Genomic DNA, 19219 nt, shown 5'->3' with positions numbered 1-19219 from the left:
AAAATGGTAAATCTTTCTCCCACTGTCTCGTCTGCCTTCCTCTCGGGGAGAGAAATCTGCTCGGAATCACAAGTACGTGTTCAGCCAGAGTGGGTTATGTGGACACATGTGAGTCAGTGATAGAGACAGACTCGAGGCCACTGTCGGATAACGAGACTGCTGCTGCAGTTTTTCAACTGATAATTGTCTACATTTTACAATCCATTTTCCAAATCACAGATGATTTTTTCCGAGGATCTCTTGAGCGCTTAATGTAGTTCCCGACTGACATATTGCTACAGCCAGGTAATCCATCACAGTGAACCCACAGCTTCCTTTATAAAGTTACAGAAAGTCAAGCACTACATTTGCAAGCTGTCTCAAAATTGAACTCGAAAGAGAAATCATAAGCCAGCGCAGACGCTTTAAAAACAATGATGTGTAGTCGTGAGTTGTTGCATTACAGTGGCTCCTGTTGAGCTGCCCGCACTCTAGACAATAACGTTAAATAAAAGCAACATTTTGTTTGCTTTTGAAGGCGAGGATACCATAATGAAACAAATGGAAAGCAGCGGCTGCCTGGAAGGTCATGCAGCATTGGAAAAACTAAGTGGGTAGGAATGTTACGTATTTCACTTCTTCAAGGCTGTTTTGTGTTGCACTTTATTATTTCTCTGGCATTTGTGGCCACAGAAAGAGATATTTTGTTTGGTGTGGGGAGACTTGAATGTAGGGAACAATGGCCCTGGAATTTTAGCTCAGTTATGGCACTAGCTACTTACAAAAAATGAAAACCTAAACTTTAGAAAATGTATAAAATTGCAAGTATCATTAAAGCTTTTGTTTTTTTTCTTTTTGACAGATGCTTTTTATAAGTTACCAAAAGGTATTTTTGATGTTTGACATTGTCAGAACATTAGTAACCTGTTGTATTATGCTTTTATCATGCCACTGAACACAATCATATTGATTCCTCCTTGTGGAGTTTGTCTAAATGAATGTGAAAGAAAAACTAGAGAAGGAGGTGAAAATGAATAACACCTCTGTGAATGCCATCTCAGAAGGTGTTTTGATGTTGGGGTTTAATCGTCACTGTGTTTCCCCTTTGAGGGGGGGAAGGGGGCAGGTGTGTTTGTGGCATTGTGCCGTTTGATAGGCTTTAGCTTATCGCCAAGGAGGAGTGGCCCGGACCACCAAAGCCAGAGATCAAAGAGCTGAATAAAGCCCCATAAAGCCTGGAAAGCTCCGCCAAGCTGATACCAGCAGACGATGCCATTTCCCTTCGTCTTTATATTCCAATTACTAGCAGCCAGGCAGAGCAGAAACGGAAAGGTTATCAGGAACTAACACGAGAGAAGCGATTCAGAGGCAGGTATAGAGCAGAGAAACTCACTTTGATAGTGTTCAAAAAAACGTGGATGCAGAGGTGCAGCTAAAAGACAACATGAGGCCAGATTCATGGTCTGAAATGTCTTGCAGCTGCAGCCTCAGGTAGAAATGATTCGTTTCCTAACTGTAAGTCAGCATGTGTGTTTACCCTCTGCAGAGTTCTGCACACCGTCCCTTTGCGTCTGCTCTGCATCCTCCTTCTCCTCCTTCTCCTCCTTGCCTTGTTGCATAGTGTCTGTTTGGGAGGCATCTGCACCCTGGTTGGCATCCACCTGTGGACTGGCTGAGACAGAGGTGGTTTCTGTGGCACCAGTGGTGGCTGAGCTTTGGGACCCTGGGCGAGAGTTGCTGCTGCTGGGACCCTGGGCCTGGCTAGTGGTGCTGCTGGTGGTGGTGTTATTGGTAGTAGTGGGTGTGCTTGGTGGCTTCTCTACGCTGTGTTGCTTGGATCCCATTGGGGACTGGTTATCGTTCTCTGTGGCAGTTTCTGGTGGATTGTCCTCTGCTTTCGCCACAGTAGGTTCTTCAGGCTGGCTGGCCGAGCCACGGGCACTGCCTGCGGTATGGGAGCTGGCAGCCTCCACCTGGGTGATGGTTTGCACAGACTCTGTGGAAGCGCCAGACGATTTATCTAAGCGCAGATCCTCACTGGATGCCTGCTCCTCCTCCCGAATGGGGGATAGCTCTGTCTCGGTGAAGACGTCTTCGGAGAACGAGCCCTCTGTGCTGCGTGGGGCTGTGCTGCCGCTGTCATTGGTCCCGGGCTCCTTCAGGCGCTGGTCTGGTTCCTTCTGCTGTGACGGATGTCTCTCTGCGGGCAGGGGCTCCAGGTCACTGGAAACATTAAGCAGAACATCACAAAGTTCAGCATGCATTCCACAGAGGGATCAAATCTTTACACAAATCCTGTTTGACAGACTGGGGCCATTAAGTTTGAAAGACGGGTGGCATTTCAAAGTGTAAGGGTTAACCAAAAGGTTTTGGAGACCCAGGCTAAGGAATGTCAACTTCTGCTGCATCCTTTTTGGTCAGTGTTTCTAAAGTTTGTGTCCTTTAGCCACTTCTTGATCAATGATTACTTAAAGTGAATCTATAATTTGATGTGTTTCCCAAATAAAATCTGACTGAAATCTAATATTCACACACCAGATTAGTAAATTCAGCAACAGGTTTCCTATAACTGCTCTTGTAGTTATAGGTTGTAATGTACTAATGAATGAGATTTAACTCAACTGGATAGTAAATTATGATGCGATCTCCCATCATTAAACTGATTTTGTTCACCATATTTGTGTCATGAAAATTCTCAAAGAGACCCGTGGTTAATCATTAGCCGTATCCTGAATAAATAAATTGGTCCAAATAAAAAAAATGTTCTATGTCTCCTTTTTGGAGAGGTCAAGCACAAACAAGAAACACTTGTGTGCAGCGAAACCAGCACAGTGTGCAGAAACCCATCCTGCAGGCACTTGTTGCTCAGCTGTGTAGTAGAGAGGGGCAGAGGGAGAGGAGACAGAGGCGACAGGCCACAGCTGAGAAACAGCTGGGTCTGGCAGAAAAACCAGCCATTTGCCAGCATTATAACTGCTCCACAGGCAACAATCAACCAACTAAATACAGCTCTGCCTGGACCCTGCTACCACCAGAGGAAGCGTGGTGTTCAGGGTGGGAGAATAGCTCAACAGGGCTCATAACGCTGCAAAATATTTATCACTTAACTTCAGCAACACTAAACAACCAAAGTAAAGAAAAAAACCCAAAACAGATTAATCTGTGGGAGGAAACACAAGTGAATCGTTTGAAGTGGCTGCTTCCTCCCTGCATTGAGAGGTGAGCAATCACAATGTAGGAGGGCAAAGGCACACTTCATTAACCCCGCTGTAATTGCCGTTTCCTTTTTATTTTGGCGTGTAGGGGAAAGGAATTAAACTGTCGGTTGGCTGCTGATGCAATCTGACTATGGGTGCAGCAGAGGAAAAAACATTGATTACAGCGAGGCTGCTGCATTTCTGTCAGGGTGAAAGTAAGAGACGGACGCGTGGAAGATATTAACTCAGAGTAAATGAACAGGGATTTATGTAGGAAGAAATCAGAGTTAGAGGCATTTATGGCTGCATATGCTTTAAATAATGACATCTGTAGTCCACAAGTCAGCTTCTAGTACAGCACAGCCTGCGCATACTGTACGTCTTTGTTTTCTCTTACTCAGGGACGGTCTCTCTGATCTTGGGGTCAGTGATCTCCTTGCAGATGGCAGCAGACTGCACCTCCTCCAGGGGACACATGATGCCGTACTCCTCGCACCCGTGGGCCTGTACCAGGGGGTCCATGCGGTGAGGGTCGAACATGATGTTGTTGGGCGTCACCAGCAACACCCCACTAACTGCGCCCTGAAAGCAACACAGAAAATAAAGGGAAAAAAGAGGGGTGGGTGAGGAGATCCATCACACCCTTTTTTTTAATACATCAAAGGAAGCACTTAGCATGTTATCCAGCATGAAAGATAATCAAAAAGCACTCTGCAATACAAACAACCAGAGGCCGAATCCATTTTAGACCACAAATGTCCTAAATCAAGTAGAATTATTGACTGCCAGCGCTGACCACTTCAGTGCTTTCATTTGGTACCTGGGAGTGAATCAGCTGCAGTTCAATACAATGGATCTGTGTGTGTGTGACAGGCTGTGTGTATTTCATACTACTGACCAGGGGGTGTGGGTGTTCTTAAAGGTGAAATTTTTCTTCCCTTCTGTTCAGTTGTTTTTATTCACACTAATGTCACAGCTCAATTTAGTCAGAAGAACTGCAAACACTAATTAAATTTGCCTCCATCACATTTAGAGCAGGGGCCTGGAGTGTGAGGCAGGATTTGGGCTTTAGTAACGTTACTTCTAGATGAGCCACGGTGCTGCATACCTGCATACCCAATCACGTTTTACAAAGATACCACCTGCTGACCAATCATCACCTGACCTGGAAGACCCCTCTATAGTTTCTAGAGACTGTCAACAAGTTTTGTGCTTTTCCCTGATGCAATGTTAAAGCGTTTTTGCCCTATAAGCCTTCATACAGTGATATAAACCTAAAAGAGAACAGCTAAACCTTGATCACGTTGACTGCACTTTTTTTTTACACATTTTAAAACCACCAGAGCTGCAGGTGAATACCGAAAGGCTGTCTTACACAGTATAAAAACACAATAATTGACAGAATAGTCAGTTGTAATCATAGTCAGATCTTCAGTGTTGTCAGTTTTTCTTCCTAGCTTTAAATAGCCTTAAATAGTGGCTTGCACTTTTCCACTCAAATGTCTCTTAAGCATTTAGCCTGTGTCGTGTGTTTAACCTCTTTATATTTTTCTAATGTTGCAGTTTTCTCTCTTGATAACAACCTTGCATGTGGCTGTTTAGCCTGATTGCTGATGTTAGGGGTAAGTGAGCACAGATAATGAAAAGATATTCTGGGTATGTGGAACTTGCTTCGTAATCCTGGCCCCAGAAGACAAAGAAGACATAAACACACTATTTAGCCATACTGGAGACCTTTTAAGAGCTTGAATTTAGAGAACACAGTTTACAGCCCTTCAAGGAGCCGCAAACTCCCTGCTTATAGACCTTCTGAGCAACATTAGCCATTATCAGCTGAATTAAACTACAGTGAGCAGGAGAGACACTTGGCCTAATGTGCTGCTCCACAGGGTTATTCATATCTGCCCACACATGTGCCCACATCATCAGTATTTTCTATACTTTTTTATGTGCTTTTATTACAATTCATCTGTTTTTTTATGTTGGAAATAATAACAATAACAATAATAATCATAATGGAAACAACCAGGGAAAATGTAAGTAAACGCAAACACATTTTGGTGTAATGACTCTGATGTTGCTGAGGTTATTAAGAAGGGCACAGCAAAAGCAACTAGAAGAGCAGAAGAATATTAAAATGGACACAAGGACTCACAGACAGAATTGCGCATTTATTTGATTCTGGTATGTTCAAGTGAAGGATTTGATATTTTCTTTGCTTAGTTCTTGTATAATTCTCAATTGTTGGCTTGAACTCTTAAAAAAAGCACTTGACCCCTGCACTGAGTAACTATACAATGGCGGTGATTAACAACAGCTTCACTGAACATCATTTTTCTTTAAACTTGTCTGATACTTTTGACATTTTCTGCTATTTTTTTTTCTGAAGTACTGACCTCCTGCATCTGGCAGCTTGCAAATTTAACTTCTCACCAGCACACCCACTTCAGACCTCTCGCTTCCTACTTATACTTTTGCTGTCAGCAATTGTGAAGTTGTGAACACTTTTAAATGGATGCGCTGCTCTTTATATTCATAGCTCACCTTGCCATCAGTAATGTACTTGCAGTTGATCTTGAGGAACTTCTCTGTGAGGGCTTCTTCCTCCTCGGACGTGGATGACACCACTCTGGACTGGCGCAGGGCTGAAAACACTGGAGGGTGAATGGCTTCTGGTTTGGGAGGGCCATCAGAGTCCTAGAGGAAAGATGGGTGGTGGCACAGAGGGGAAATAGCATGCGTTAGACTGCTTCTCTGATTATAATGTGACCTTAAAGCAGAACTCTTTGGACTTAGCGCAAAGACCTGGGGCTGAAAAATAAAGCCTGGAGTGTCCACTTGATGCTGGCTACAAAAGCGAGTCAATCCCTATAGACTCTTATGTGAAAATACCCAAGTTTACACAATAATAGCATGTCTACAGTCTAGCAAAAAAAGTGTTGTCCTCTAGTGATTGTTTTCCACTTTATAAGCAGAGTTGTATCTGTTTAAAATGTGCTAAGACTTAAAAATAGGGGTGTGGCCTCTTCAATTGGTAGAAGTGCCAATACAAGGTGCTGTAGCTGACTGCTGTCTGCTAGCCTTCACCTCAGCTAATCCGCTTAACTGGACCTCTTGACTCTTTGCTGCCTTTTGAAGACTATTAGTAAAATGATCTGCTGTGTGGTACAGCCTACGAAATTGGTGGTTTTTATGAGTTACTAAGCACTAAATAGCAGATATGCATGCCCCTGTGTGGCACAAGTTAGTCAATAACTTAACGCGCCACTCTCTTGTCCATATACGGTCACCTTTGACTCCAGCCTAAAAAAACAAACAAACCAAAACCTGGTGACGGCCAAAATGACAACGCTGAGGCTTAAAAATCCAGATATTTGTAGTTGACATCATGGTGGCTTCGCCAATCTTTTATATAAAGCTTGGACTGGTCTACATGAATTCAGTCTCTTTCATCAGGACTGTAATCATGTTGTCCAAATCTCTAAATAGATTTCAACCAAGGAGACCATAAATGAAGAACAGGCATAGCTCGCTTCACTTGGAAATACATGGTGTAACTAATCTGTGCTTCGTTTCATCAAACTAATGTGTTTGAGTCCCTAAATGTATTATCTATATATAAACGGATATTTTCTGCACAGCGGGACAATCAGGTTAAAAGAAACCCAGTGATGAGTCAAATGAATGCACCTCCTGTGTGCCTTCACGTCACACGGGGTAATTATTTAAAAAACATCAATACGAGACTAGAGCTTTAATTACACACAACCCAATGTTTAGTTAGTGTAATTTTATTAAAGACTAACATGCCCTTGAGTTAAGAGTGATGGTTACTTTTGCACAGTGGGCGCAGTTTTAAAGAGAACAAAGAGAGGCTCTTATTTTATTTATAAATGGATGGCAAAAACTTAAAAATACCCTTCACATGTAATAAAATCAGCATTCAGCTCTTAATATTGTACAGTCATGAACTGATTATCAGACAGTAGGCCTTTCACATTTACTAGAAAGGAGCAGCTGTGTTTTGAGCTTCTTGACAATTTAGCATTTCTAGGCTGTCTCTTTGTGCCTGTTTGCAGTGATCTTTGAGCGCTCTGTCATCTTTCTCATTCCTGTGTGTAGTACTTTTGTACATCTTTATCTCTCATAAGTAGTTTTGTATCCATTCAGAGTGATTCTATGTATCTCAGCATCCTTTGATTCATTCATTTCATTAAAGTAAAATGTAAAAAGCTAAATGTCAGCCAATACAGAAGTTTAGTCCAGGGCTGTGTGCAGGCTGTGCACAGTAGTCTTGTTTAGTAATCCATAAATGATTCCAATACCCATCACCTTCTCCACAGCAGCTTCTTTTACTCGTGCAATTAAGCCGAGGCAGTTCATGTGTAAAAGAGTCTATGAGTTTGGCTGAGCATGTGTACCGTGCATGAGAAGTAGAAAGTGGTTGTCTGTGAAGTCGAAAGTAAACTGAAGTTATCGAATCTCCGAAAAACAAGACATCAAGCATGTATTTCAACATATACCCGCCTCCTGCATCCAGGTCCAACTGTAATAAAAAGGCATAAAATGTATAAAGGTAAAGACAGGGCTTTAATGCTAACCAGCAGACACGCGGAGCAATACATTAATGAAGCATTTGCAGACGTGCGGACGTAATTAAGTAAATATATTTTCCTCAACCGCACATTATTCTGGAGCCTGCCAGATGGCACGCAACCAAGAAGGAATTTCAGTTATGTCTCAGCTACATTGGTCCTTTATGTAGTACAACGACATATACATTCTAAGGCAATTTTATTAGTGTTCTTTATTTACACCATGGTTAATGCAAACCACCACAGATGGCGTGTGTGTTCGGCCAGAAACGCGAGGTGGATTGGTGAGTCTACCAGCTGCCTGTTGCCATGCAATGACCGAGCCATGGGGAGAGAGTAACCGGCGTGAGTCCACAGGGACAACTGTTAGTCTGATTAACCGCATATTATTGTCTGCAGGAAGGACTGTCTGAGCTGGGCAGAAAACAGCAGCAGAAGCAGTGGATACAGTAGCTGCTGTAGAGAAATAAAAAGGCGAGGAGGTAAAGAAAGCTGAAGGCAATGAGGGGTGCGATTGGAGTGAGGACAAAGAACAAAAAAAGAAGAGCTGGACGTAAGAGGAGTGTGTGGGCGTTATCATCAAGGGCGGATTTTGACCACGAGGGGAGGGCGTTTAGAGCCGGTGGCGAAGTGAAGAGCGGTGAAGAGCTACAGTAGCAGCAAAGTGAAGAGCTTAGAAGAAGAGAGAACCCGGGCCTGGAACAACTGTCTGCTGTCCTCCTGACATCCACCCCCACACCTCTCCCTCTCCGTCTCCCAGTGCAGTCGACAAACAGCCTGCAGCTACTGACCCACACCAACACAAGCAGCCCAGACACTGGCAGCCAGGGGACGGCTGAGGGGGCCGGCCAATCTGTTACAGCCAAAACAAGCATCTCTGAAAAAGGAGAGGATTAGAGGGACTGAAAATTTTTAAAAGAGACATAAACAGTAGAGGTCGGAGCTGAAAATAAAAAAACGATATCAAAACAGCAAATAAATCGGATTTTCCGATCTGCGGGAGCTTCTGTTGTGGAATTTAAGATCTGAAGCGCAGCTGTTGAAATGAAGGAAACGTGTGGGAATTTAACCAGCTTGTCATCCACTTCAACTCAACACACCTACACCTACACAACTGCACTTTATCGCTCCACTTTCCAGGCAAGTCACTTCCTAGTGACTCATTCAATCTGGCCTTCCTGTTTCAAGGTTAAATATGAAAAGAGTAGGAGGCATTTAAAATAGACCGACTAGAAAACACCTGAGTGTACATGTGGTACACACCTGGGCTAAAATGAGCAGATGCAGATGTCAAAACATGTCCTCCTGCACAGAAATGCGTAAAACAAACAGTCTCGCATAGCCCGTCATTAACTCTGGCATGTCTCAAAAAGGGGTGTTATGTGTCGGTAACAAAATTAACACCCATCGCACATCCCACACAGTCCACATGAGACTGAGGAATGAGAAGGCATGCTCGCTGTCCGTCAGCTGAGACCAGTTGCTCACCAGGCAATATGAGGACAGATAATTAAGCTTTTGTGCTAATTTGAGAAATGTTTACTCATTTGAGGTGAACAACAAGCAAGCAAATAAATACATATAAATATCATAAATGCAATAAAACAGTAAATAGTTGCTTGCTGTTGCTGGTGTGAGGATGTGTCCTTAAAAGTAAGCAGGACTTTTTTTCTCTCCTTTCTTACAAGTCTGTACAGTGATTAAACATCGGGAAACGATCATGTGATCCAAGCATCCAATCGTGTTTGATCACATCTAACCAAACTGCCAACTTCTCCTTTCTTCCCTGTGGTTCCTCCACGACTACCTGCACTGCTCATTCCTTCCTGCAGCATGCTGCTACTGGCTGCTTGTTCTGCCTTCTCGCTCCAACACCCCACCTCCAGCTGTCTGCTTCCTTATAAACAAAACTTGTGATAGCACCTCTTAATTTGTAAAATGCACTCGTTCATGACATAATTGTAACCACCAAAGATACTGTCTTTACAGTGAAATTCTACCCGACGACTATTCATATAATATTATTTGCAGTTATTGGGGAAAAAACAGTGTATTAAAAAATAAATACACACTTACACAGGAAATAAGAGGATACCATCCGGGTGGTGCTTATTAAATCTACTTAACTGATCATCAGGAAGCGCATGCACGTCTATAAAAGCAGATGTTTTAGCAGTTTGCTGGTCAGGAGCATTTAGGTATGTGTTAACACAATACCAAGGAGGAAAGAGAGCAAGAGAGCAATGCCCATTTCCAAGGAAATTTAAAGTTCATCATTCTACAGAAAAAAAGATTTTCACAAGTGGAAAAAAATTCAAGACAGCTGCCGATCTTTGCAGGAGTGTTCCCAGTGAAATTCGCCTCATTGTCAGACCGTGCAGGGAGCTACATGTGAGCTACACGTCAGACTCTACAAGCCTCAGTTAGCGTTAAATGTTAAAACTCATGACAGTACAATTAGAAAATGACTGAATAAGTAACGCAGGGTTTCGAGAACATTTCTTTTCTTTAAAAAAAGAACATGGCAGCACGACTTACAAAGTTAGATCTGAACAATCCACAAGATTTTAGGACAAAGTTGATTCTTTGTTGGTGCTTGGTCCAAATGCACAGCACAACATTTGGCATAAACCAAACACAGCATATCAGTACAAACAGCTCATACCAGGAGGGGTGAAGACTTAGGCGTTTTGCATCCACAGGACCTGGGCACCTTGCAGTCAGTGAAATGACCATTAACTTCTCTGTATACCAAATTTTAGAGTCAAATATGAGGCCATCTGTCTGACAAATAACAATTGGCAAAAATGAGATCATGCAACAGGATACCAAGCACACCAGGAAACAGAGACACTGAAAGTATTAAGGTGTTGAAATTGTCCAGTCAAAATTCAGGTCTCAACATAAATGAAATGTTGTGCTGAGAAAATTAGCAAACAATTTTATCCGTTTATCAATTAAATTTAGCTTTTAAACAATTTGCCTCATATTTATAGCTAACTATTTCAACTGTTTACAGATATATGGCTGTTTCAAGCACTTTCAAGCACTACTTCAGGCTAAATATGGGTATCATTTCATTTAAACAGACTACTATTCTGTTCCTAGTGAATGTTCAGATGTTACAGTTTAATATGTGGATATATATTTTAAAACGATCCATCACTTTTTTTTTTTTAGGCAAGTTCAAGTTGCATTTTCAGGTTACTCATTTCAAATAAACACTGACATAGAAGCTGATTGAACTTGCTAAGAAGTGCAGCTGACAGATCAGTACACTTTTACCTCACATAACTGTAGTCAATATTGCTTTTCTGCTTTTTATTCTCTAATATACGACCAGGATATATTTTTCACTGGCCTCTAAGGCATCCAATATTTTTTAGCAGGTGAGGGGACACTAACCTCACCTGCCTCCTTATTGCAGCCCATATTAACCATCGGCTTTTTACCAGAACAGTACAGCAAGGCAACAGACAGCAAGGGAGAAAAAGGGAGAACTCAGACAACCTCAGCGAGGAAGCCTGTTAAGAAGCCAAACAGACTTTATTTGACTGTATTTGGTGTGCTGGTGTCCTGAAGTGACCAGATTCTTAGACTGTGAGTAACATCTGAGGGCAGCGGAAAGGCAGAACAGGGAGGAGTGTTGAACTGAATATACAGGAAAGAAAAGGAGAAAGTGTTGCCAAAGAAGGCCTGATGTTGCCACCAAGAGCTCATCTGAGGGTTTCAGGGAGGTGGACTGAGGGTGGTAAATCTCCTCTGCAGGAAGGTGACAGCGATGCTGGGGACAGGAGATGAATGTAGCTGTGTTAGATGACAGGTGTGGTGGGTTCACAAATCAATATCCTTTTAGTCTCAAACCAGTATTTCTCTTTTCGCCCACAAATAGAAAAAATAACAACAAGAGGCTGTGGCTGTCATAGAAATGGTCTCAACACAGGCCACTGTGAGACAACAAAGACAGAGGCTGTATTGATGAACACTCATCCACATGCAGAGGAAGGAAGCCTGCAGGTGCCACACGGCTATGACCTTGACAGTGACACATGGTGCAAGCAAAAGAAAATCATTCCACAGCTCCACCGTGTGGACATGGGTGGGTTCTGCAAGAGAGAGCACACAATAGTTGCCTGAAACCAGAAATCCTCAAGTACAATGTGTACTGTTGTTTGTACTATCTAGTACTACAGTCCTCGCTGAGCTGATATAATGAATCTACCAGCATAAGATCCTTTTTTTTTAAAGTTAATCTTAAGATTGGTGCTAAAATACAGCAGGTGTAGACGGTGCTGGGTTTTCAGAGATTGAAAGACTAATTTTAGATCACGTCCAAGTACAAGAGAGGAAGGAAGGAAGGCAGGAGGTAAAACTGTTGCCAAAAGAGGAAGACACAGAGAAGGTCACAGTAGTAGCTCCACCACCAGGGTGAATAAGTGTGTGCGTGTGTCAGTATGAGCACGAGGAAGGTCTGGAAAGGATAAAGAAAGCACGCCTGCCCACACAGATGACCAGAGAGCAACTATGCCAATGAACAGTTGGCTGCCAAATAATCCATCGACAGTAAGACCGCCAGTCAGAAAGTCAGCCAGCTAACCGTGCACACATGCAAGCTTGCATACACATGCGTGCACACGAACACACCCAGTCAGACAGACAGCCAACAATCCATGCCTGCAAGATGTGTTACTTTCTGTTGCCAGTACCAGCAGGCCAGCAGGCAAACCAAGAGCATGAAGACTCTTCAGTGCTGACTGATCTGGCCTTTAGCTCCGTCAGAGAAACACTAAACAATCTAACTGCATGGTAAAAACTTTTAGCTCGCTCACTGAAGCATGGGCGCTGTTGTTAAACAAGTCCATTAAAGCGTATGACTGATTCACATTTCGCTGCAGATACTCTATAGACTTTTGATGTGACACCTGCTATAAATATCCACTCTTTTCTCCTCTGCTTTCCTATAATGGAAAATGAAGAGTATTTGCTTCAGTATCAGACAGGACAAAACTAGGAACACTAAGCAGTCTAGATATCCGAGTACTGTACTTTTACCTCACCCTCTGTTGGAGAATTTAGAGCACAGACGAGCACCATCATTAAACAGCACACCACCAGCTAACTTAAACTAACAACGTGTTGGGGTTCCACCTAGCAATTTTAACAACCTTAAAGATGATAACGTCACAGCCACGATATCAGACAGCACCGGTGAAGCTCAAAAGCCTCATAGAGTTTGAGACTTAGCATGCAGAAGCTAGTTTGATATCACGTTAAGCACCAACAGCTTATTGGGAAAAGAGATGTAGATCCTTTCCCAACATCTACATGTTCTGGCTTATTGCTGCGTGTGATGATTTTGAGGGCTTATGTAAACTCAGCATTCCCAAAATATACATAACTTCAATATGAATGCATAACACTCTGCAGGCAAAGAACTTTAACAGGGCCTTAATATTTTGAGGCTATTTTGAACATCTAATTGGCTTTTTAAACATCTCGTGCCATATCTGACTCCTTTTCATATCATGATCTTAAAGAGAAACATCGGAAAGTAGTTTCTCTTCAGGGCACTCATCTTCATCAGGGTTATACCAGCTATTTGCTGCTCGCACTGCCATTACTATAAACCTCCCACAACCATTCATTTAGATAATATCCTCATTGAGACAAGCGTGCCGAGCACCAAAATAGGCTCGTAATTAAAAGATGCTGGGGATTTAGAAGCGGAGGGAGGGGTGGGGGGTTATTAAGGTCCTTCCTTCCAAACGGCACCTGGATGCCACATCCTTCTATATAACTACCAACTAACCCACCCACAGACACACAGTAACATATACACACACACACACACACACATACACACACAGACACAGGAAGTGGAAGGCATTGGAGGATCCAGACAGGCAGATACAGAGCTGACAGATACAGACACGTACTTTTGCTCACAGACAGACAAACACACGCACTGAGTTGACACTTTGAGTGAGGTAACGTTTCCTCCCTTCTGCCTTCCAAGCACACTTCCTCTGCCTGGAGTAATTGCTGCGTAGCACTTGTCTGGGAGAGAGCGAGCTGCTCCGTTCATTAGTTACTCTAAATATCACGCCATCACTTTTAAAGGCTTAATTTCTCTGCAGTCACAGCCCATGTCTCTGATCCTTCCCCCATCGAGAACCGCATGCTCCCGTTCCCACTGGCAATGACCTAAATAGATAAGTGGTAAATGGTTGGTTGGGGGGTGGTGGTGTTCTTTTGGCAACTATGGAGAAATTAACGGACAACAGGAGGAAAGAGCAGACCAAAGGGAGAGCGTTTGTGGTGGGAGGGCATCAAAACTCAAGTGGAGTGCCAGTGAATGCGTTGGTGACAGAGACCTGCAGTATCCACGCTCTTACAAAAATGGCAAAACAAGACCGACGTTTCCATGGAGACCGGCAAACAGTAATATTTCTTAAGGGACCGCTGAGCATTCAGTGGTGCTTAACGATTGGCTCATTCAGATGCTGCAGACACAGTACCCGAGGGAGATGGCTCACACTGCTGGCCTTGAGAGCTACGAGGCCAGCATGTGTACGGCTGACTGGACCAGACCTGAAGTCACATCAGACGCAAACCCACCTCCAGCTTTTCTACATGCTTTATGCTCAGCTAGTGAAGATGAGGAGCAAGAAGGAAGTAGCAAGAGAGACGATAGCATGCAGATATGGTTTTATGTTAGAAATAATCATTACTGCTGGAATTAAAGGGGTATTGCAGAGATATTTTTTGCTCTAGTAACTAGCTTAGTTAGCCACATTAATGTCATGTATCTTGATCCCCGTGCGACGCAATTACAGTAGAGAAGCAAACCAAAAGTGCTGTCAGCTTGGATACTAATTACCAGCTCAGAGACCATTTTTCTAATAGCCTCTTTCATGCATACACTTTAAATGCTTGGCCCATTTCACATCTTTGCCTCACGCTTAAAAAAAGACCAGAAGCTGCACAAGGTCAAACATGAATAGAAATAGAACCATATTCATACGGCACACACGCACCATTCTGATGTTCTTGAAAGGAATCTGAATATACACACACAGGCCACTTTGATACTAATCAGCCAATCACATGGCACCAACTCAATGCATTTAGGCATGCAGACATGGTCAAGACGACCTGCTGAGGTTCAAACTGAGCATCAGAATGAGTAAGAAAAGTGATTCAAATGACTCTGAACGTGATGTGGATGTTGGTATTTCAGAGTATTTCAGAGACTGCTGATCTAGACTAGCACACTTGGTGAAAATGTCTTGTTGATACCGTAGATAATGGCCAGACTACTTCGAGGTGATAGGAAGGCAACAGAAATACCCACTTGTTACAACCAAGCTGTACAAAAGAGCTGAGAGAACTAACAAAATTATGGATTAAAACCCAGTTGGAAAAATGTTTCCTGGTCTGATGAGTCATTTGAATGGTAGGGCCAGAACTTTGCTTAAACAAAACAAAAGCATAGACCTGCCTTCCTACCTTGTAACAACCGGTCCAGCTGATAAGGGAGGTGTAATAGAGTAATAGAGTTTGGGATATTTTCTTGACACACCCTGGGCCCCTTAGGTCTGACTAAGCATCATTTAGCAGTTGCTGTATTGTCTCAGACTTTGTCCATCCCTTTATGACCACAGTGTACCCATCTTCTGACAATTGCTTCCAGCAGGATTGCATACCATCTCAAAAACTCAAATCATCTCAGACTCCCCATTAGTAATAAAACTACAGCTGACATACTTTCAGGAACATGTTGTGAGGGCTAATTATGCACCTGTGATAGAAGAAATCAGTGACTCAGTTGATGGATGAATGATTCAGCCTATTCAGTAACTGGTAGAATTACTATTTTAAAGATGAATGTGCTCCTATTGTTATCTTTAGCCAAAACATTCTCCTGTCACCTCCAAAAAACCCCAACTAGCTGTGAGATTCATATATTAATTAAAAAACAGAAATGTGTTTGCCTCTGTTATACTTGCCTTGTGATTGTAAGGGGGCAGAAATGTCCAAGCTTACTGTTGTATCATTATGCAGCACAGCTGAGGTCCATTATGTTTTATTTATCAACAGATGATATTCCTCACTGGGCACACGTGGAACCTTATGGTCTAAAACTAGCGCTTCCAGTTTACTTACTCTCAGATACAATGAAAAAGCTGCAAAAGCAAACTGGTCATCTTTAAATTAAAATTCTGACAAAAAATTTGGTGTGATGTAAGAATAAAAAAAGACCTTTACAATATAGCCCAATATGTGGTGACCACAGGAAGTGCAGGCGCCAGATTTAAAATTTGGCTTTCCAGGGGTTTCAATTCAAAAGCTCTATCTCCTTTTGAAAAACTCCTGCAGTTAATAGTTTTGCAAAAACCCCATCAACATAATTCCCTTACTAGCCCTCTACAAATACTTTTTGAAATAATGAGGACTGTTTAAGAGCCAAATATAAGAGAATTTTAGGCTTTCTTTCCAGTTCGCATTACAGGCTAATGCGAATATATGTAACACCTGTCAACTTCAGTGCTTAGAATGATAAAATACCACACATACGCAGCAGAGGCACAGAGGCTAACACTGTTTCACTGTGTTTGGCAGCACAGAAAGAGTAAACTCTTCACTTTGGGAGGCGATCAGAGTGACACGTGACAAGACTAGTTACCCGTACAGGAAAATGTTCCTAGCATGTGAGATTGTGCGTCATAGGTGTGGTCTACATACCGTCACCTTCTCTAAATCAGCTTCTGAGGAGGTGGGAGACAAGGGGCTGATGGGACTGAGGGAAGGGGAGCTTCCGACACTGGAGACGTACTCGGGGTCAGGAACGTACAGAACCTGCAAACACAATCCACGTCTGTATTTACACAAGCACCACCTTTGTGCACCTCACACCAAAGACAAACACATGCACGCACGCACACACAGACAACAGGTAGAGAATCTCTCACACAGCTCAACAAATGTGACATGGCAAATAACATGAAATCAAGTGAACAGTTTCATGATAATAACACAATTAACACATGGAGGGAAAGTGACAGTCATGAAGGTAAGTCAGTGTTTCGCAATCAGAGACAGATGTAATGTGTGTTTGGTTTCATGTTTAAAAGATACATATTGTAAATGAAGTCCATGCTGATAGATTGTATTTATTCTATTCCGCCCAGTTAATTTAAATTTGTGTATGTCGTATTAGAGAATACAGACAGGAGACTGATAATAATAATAAGCAGCTACTAGTGATGAGATGCTACCTGGAGTTACTTGGTGAGGTTGGACACATAGTATCGTTTGCAGGTGTTCACAGGGAAATTTTGCAACTTTTGGATTAAGGCCAGCCAGTCATGTTAAGGCAAGCGAATTGTGTCTTAGCTTTAGCTCCATATTTAGGTGCAGATTTCTATCATCATGCAAACTATTTTTTTTAGGAAAAATCAATGAGGCAGACTTTCTTCTAATGAAGTGCTACCTCTGCAGTGACATCTGCACTATGCACTGCAATAAAAACGGTTAGTTTTTTGTGTTAGACATTTTGCACTAAGGTTTTTATTTAGTCGTAAGTCTATATAAGGTTCTTCCGATGTTTGGTCTCAACAAGGGGGGGATTTTGAGCTGATATCTAGATAAAGCTTCAGTGTAAAAACCATGGAGCTGCTTTTGCTGTGGTATAGCATCTGTCTCAGCAGTAGACGTAGAGACGAAGGTTCAGTAAGCGCTGTCAGCACCCTACTGTTTGGACGCAGATCAACTCTGCATTGTTTGCCGAGAGCAGAGAGACAGAGACAGAGAAAGGGTGGGATGCCAGCGGGATTGGCGTATGTGGCTCATCTCCATTCGACCGGATTTGATTTTCAAGCCAGGAAATACAGAGACAAAATATCATTTTGGATGTTTGTCACTTTCCCCGTTTAAAAAAAACAGATTTCAAATTTGGCTCTATTGCTGTGGAAGGAAACATCAAAGACGTGGAAACTGGCAGCGTGTTTAGCAGGCTAAACATGGGTAGTTTGTGTCATGTTGTCGGAACTACAGCGTCACTGGGAGACGTATCATTATTCCTTTATAGAAACAAAATAGGTCTTTTGCAATGAACTACATCCTAATGGGACAAGTGATGCTGTAATTAGCAGGCAATTAAGGAGGGATACAGAGAATAGGGATGTGTTTAGTGTGTCAGGGAGGGGCTTTGAGAAAGTAGAGGGCTAAACACATGCAGCATGTAATGCTCCCTAAAATCTCCAGTTTTTCCAGCTACATTCAGAAAATGTTTAGAGCTCTGCGAATGCATTATGAACTGTCAAAAATAGTCATTATGAGATCAGGCAGTCAGTGGGTGGCTGTGGATGGATGTGAGGCTGCTGTAGGACAGTGATGAAGTGATGCAGCTGAATATATCAGTGAAAGCGTGCACGGCGGGTCACACCTGGCCAGGCACCACTGCTCTGGAGAACAGCTTGTTCAGCTGAACCAGCTCGTTGGGTGTGGTGTCAAACTTGAGCGCAATGCTGTTCAACGTGTCCCGCGATTCCACCTGGACCACAAAACAAGAGAGAGGACAGAAAAATCACACTGCTGCTCCGGCTCAGGGCATTTCTTTACAGCTGTGCACGTCAGACATGAAGGCATAAATGGGCTCTCATACAGCACTACTTGCTTTTTATACATGTCTCATTCACCCGTTCACATACATAGACACTGACACACGGAGCACAATACATGATGACAGACGGATAAAGAATATCTGAAGAGAAGAGCTGTGAAATGATTTCTTTAAAGGGCTTAATGTGGCTTGTGTTTTGCATGTTAGATTTTGGGATGTTATGCAGATTAAAGCTGTCAGCTGTTGACCAGAAATAGATTCCCATGGGATGTAGTGTTGCAAGCAGAAATGTGAACTGACACGAATGTCAGCAGCAGTCTTGTGTTACCCTGTGAACCACTCGTGTAGCAAGTTTTCTTCATTTAAAAACAAGAAGCAGTTTTATTTGTTAGCACAGACAAAGACTACAACAATGAATAAAAATAATTATTGTACCTTTTTTTTCCCATTTTCTCCATCACTTAACTTAATAGATACTCGAAAACTCTATGCCAACGGTAGGTTTTCTAATCTAATGTTCGCTAAACCCCTTCCATGAAAACACTATAATCACAGCTTATCATCTAAGATCTGCTCATTCAAATGTCCCCACAAGGTTAAGAGTGGTAACCTACTGTTTAAAAGATGCTGCCTTTTTTCCCCAAGAATTAAAAATAAAACAGCTAAAGCATAATTAACATGATAAACAGGCTCAAAACTGTGTTTGTCCTAGTCCACTATACTGGAAAAAATATGTAGACTACTCAACTAAGCTAAAAGTAAGAAAGTTAATCGTTGCATTATCACACAAATACAGCAGTCTTACTGGCGTTTGGTTAACAAAA

At 42.5% G+C, this 19219-nt stretch overlaps 1 protein-coding gene across 6 annotated transcripts in view; it reads right to left on the bottom strand.

Moving 5' to 3' along the window:
- oxr1a (oxidation resistance 1a) overlaps positions 1 to 19219 on the bottom strand; it is a 170772-nt gene that overhangs the window by 13715 nt on the left and 137838 nt on the right. For 5 of the 6 annotated variants that reach the window (XM_006794777.3, XM_087848110.1, XM_006794776.2 and 2 more), the window contains 5 exons: positions 18219 to 18326; positions 16517 to 16630; positions 5721 to 5873; positions 3574 to 3758; positions 1517 to 2202 (listed from right to left, as the gene is read on the bottom strand). In XM_006794777.3, coding sequence (XP_006794840.2) covers positions 1517 to 2202; positions 3574 to 3758; positions 5721 to 5873; positions 16517 to 16630; positions 18219 to 18326 — 1246 coding nt within the window. The remainder of the gene's footprint in view (positions 1 to 1516; positions 2203 to 3573; positions 3759 to 5720; positions 5874 to 16516; positions 16631 to 18218; positions 18327 to 19219) is intronic. The other variant, XM_006794779.2, reaches the window with a different exon arrangement.

The sequence above is a fragment of the Neolamprologus brichardi genome, chromosome 11, assembly GCF_056152115.1.
Source record: "Neolamprologus brichardi isolate AB-2024 chromosome 11, ASM5615211v1, whole genome shotgun sequence".
Taxonomy (NCBI): domain Eukaryota; kingdom Metazoa; phylum Chordata; class Actinopteri; order Cichliformes; family Cichlidae; genus Neolamprologus; species Neolamprologus brichardi.
Note: the sequence above shows the minus strand (reverse complement) of the source record. Positions and strands in the feature narration are given on the sequence as shown.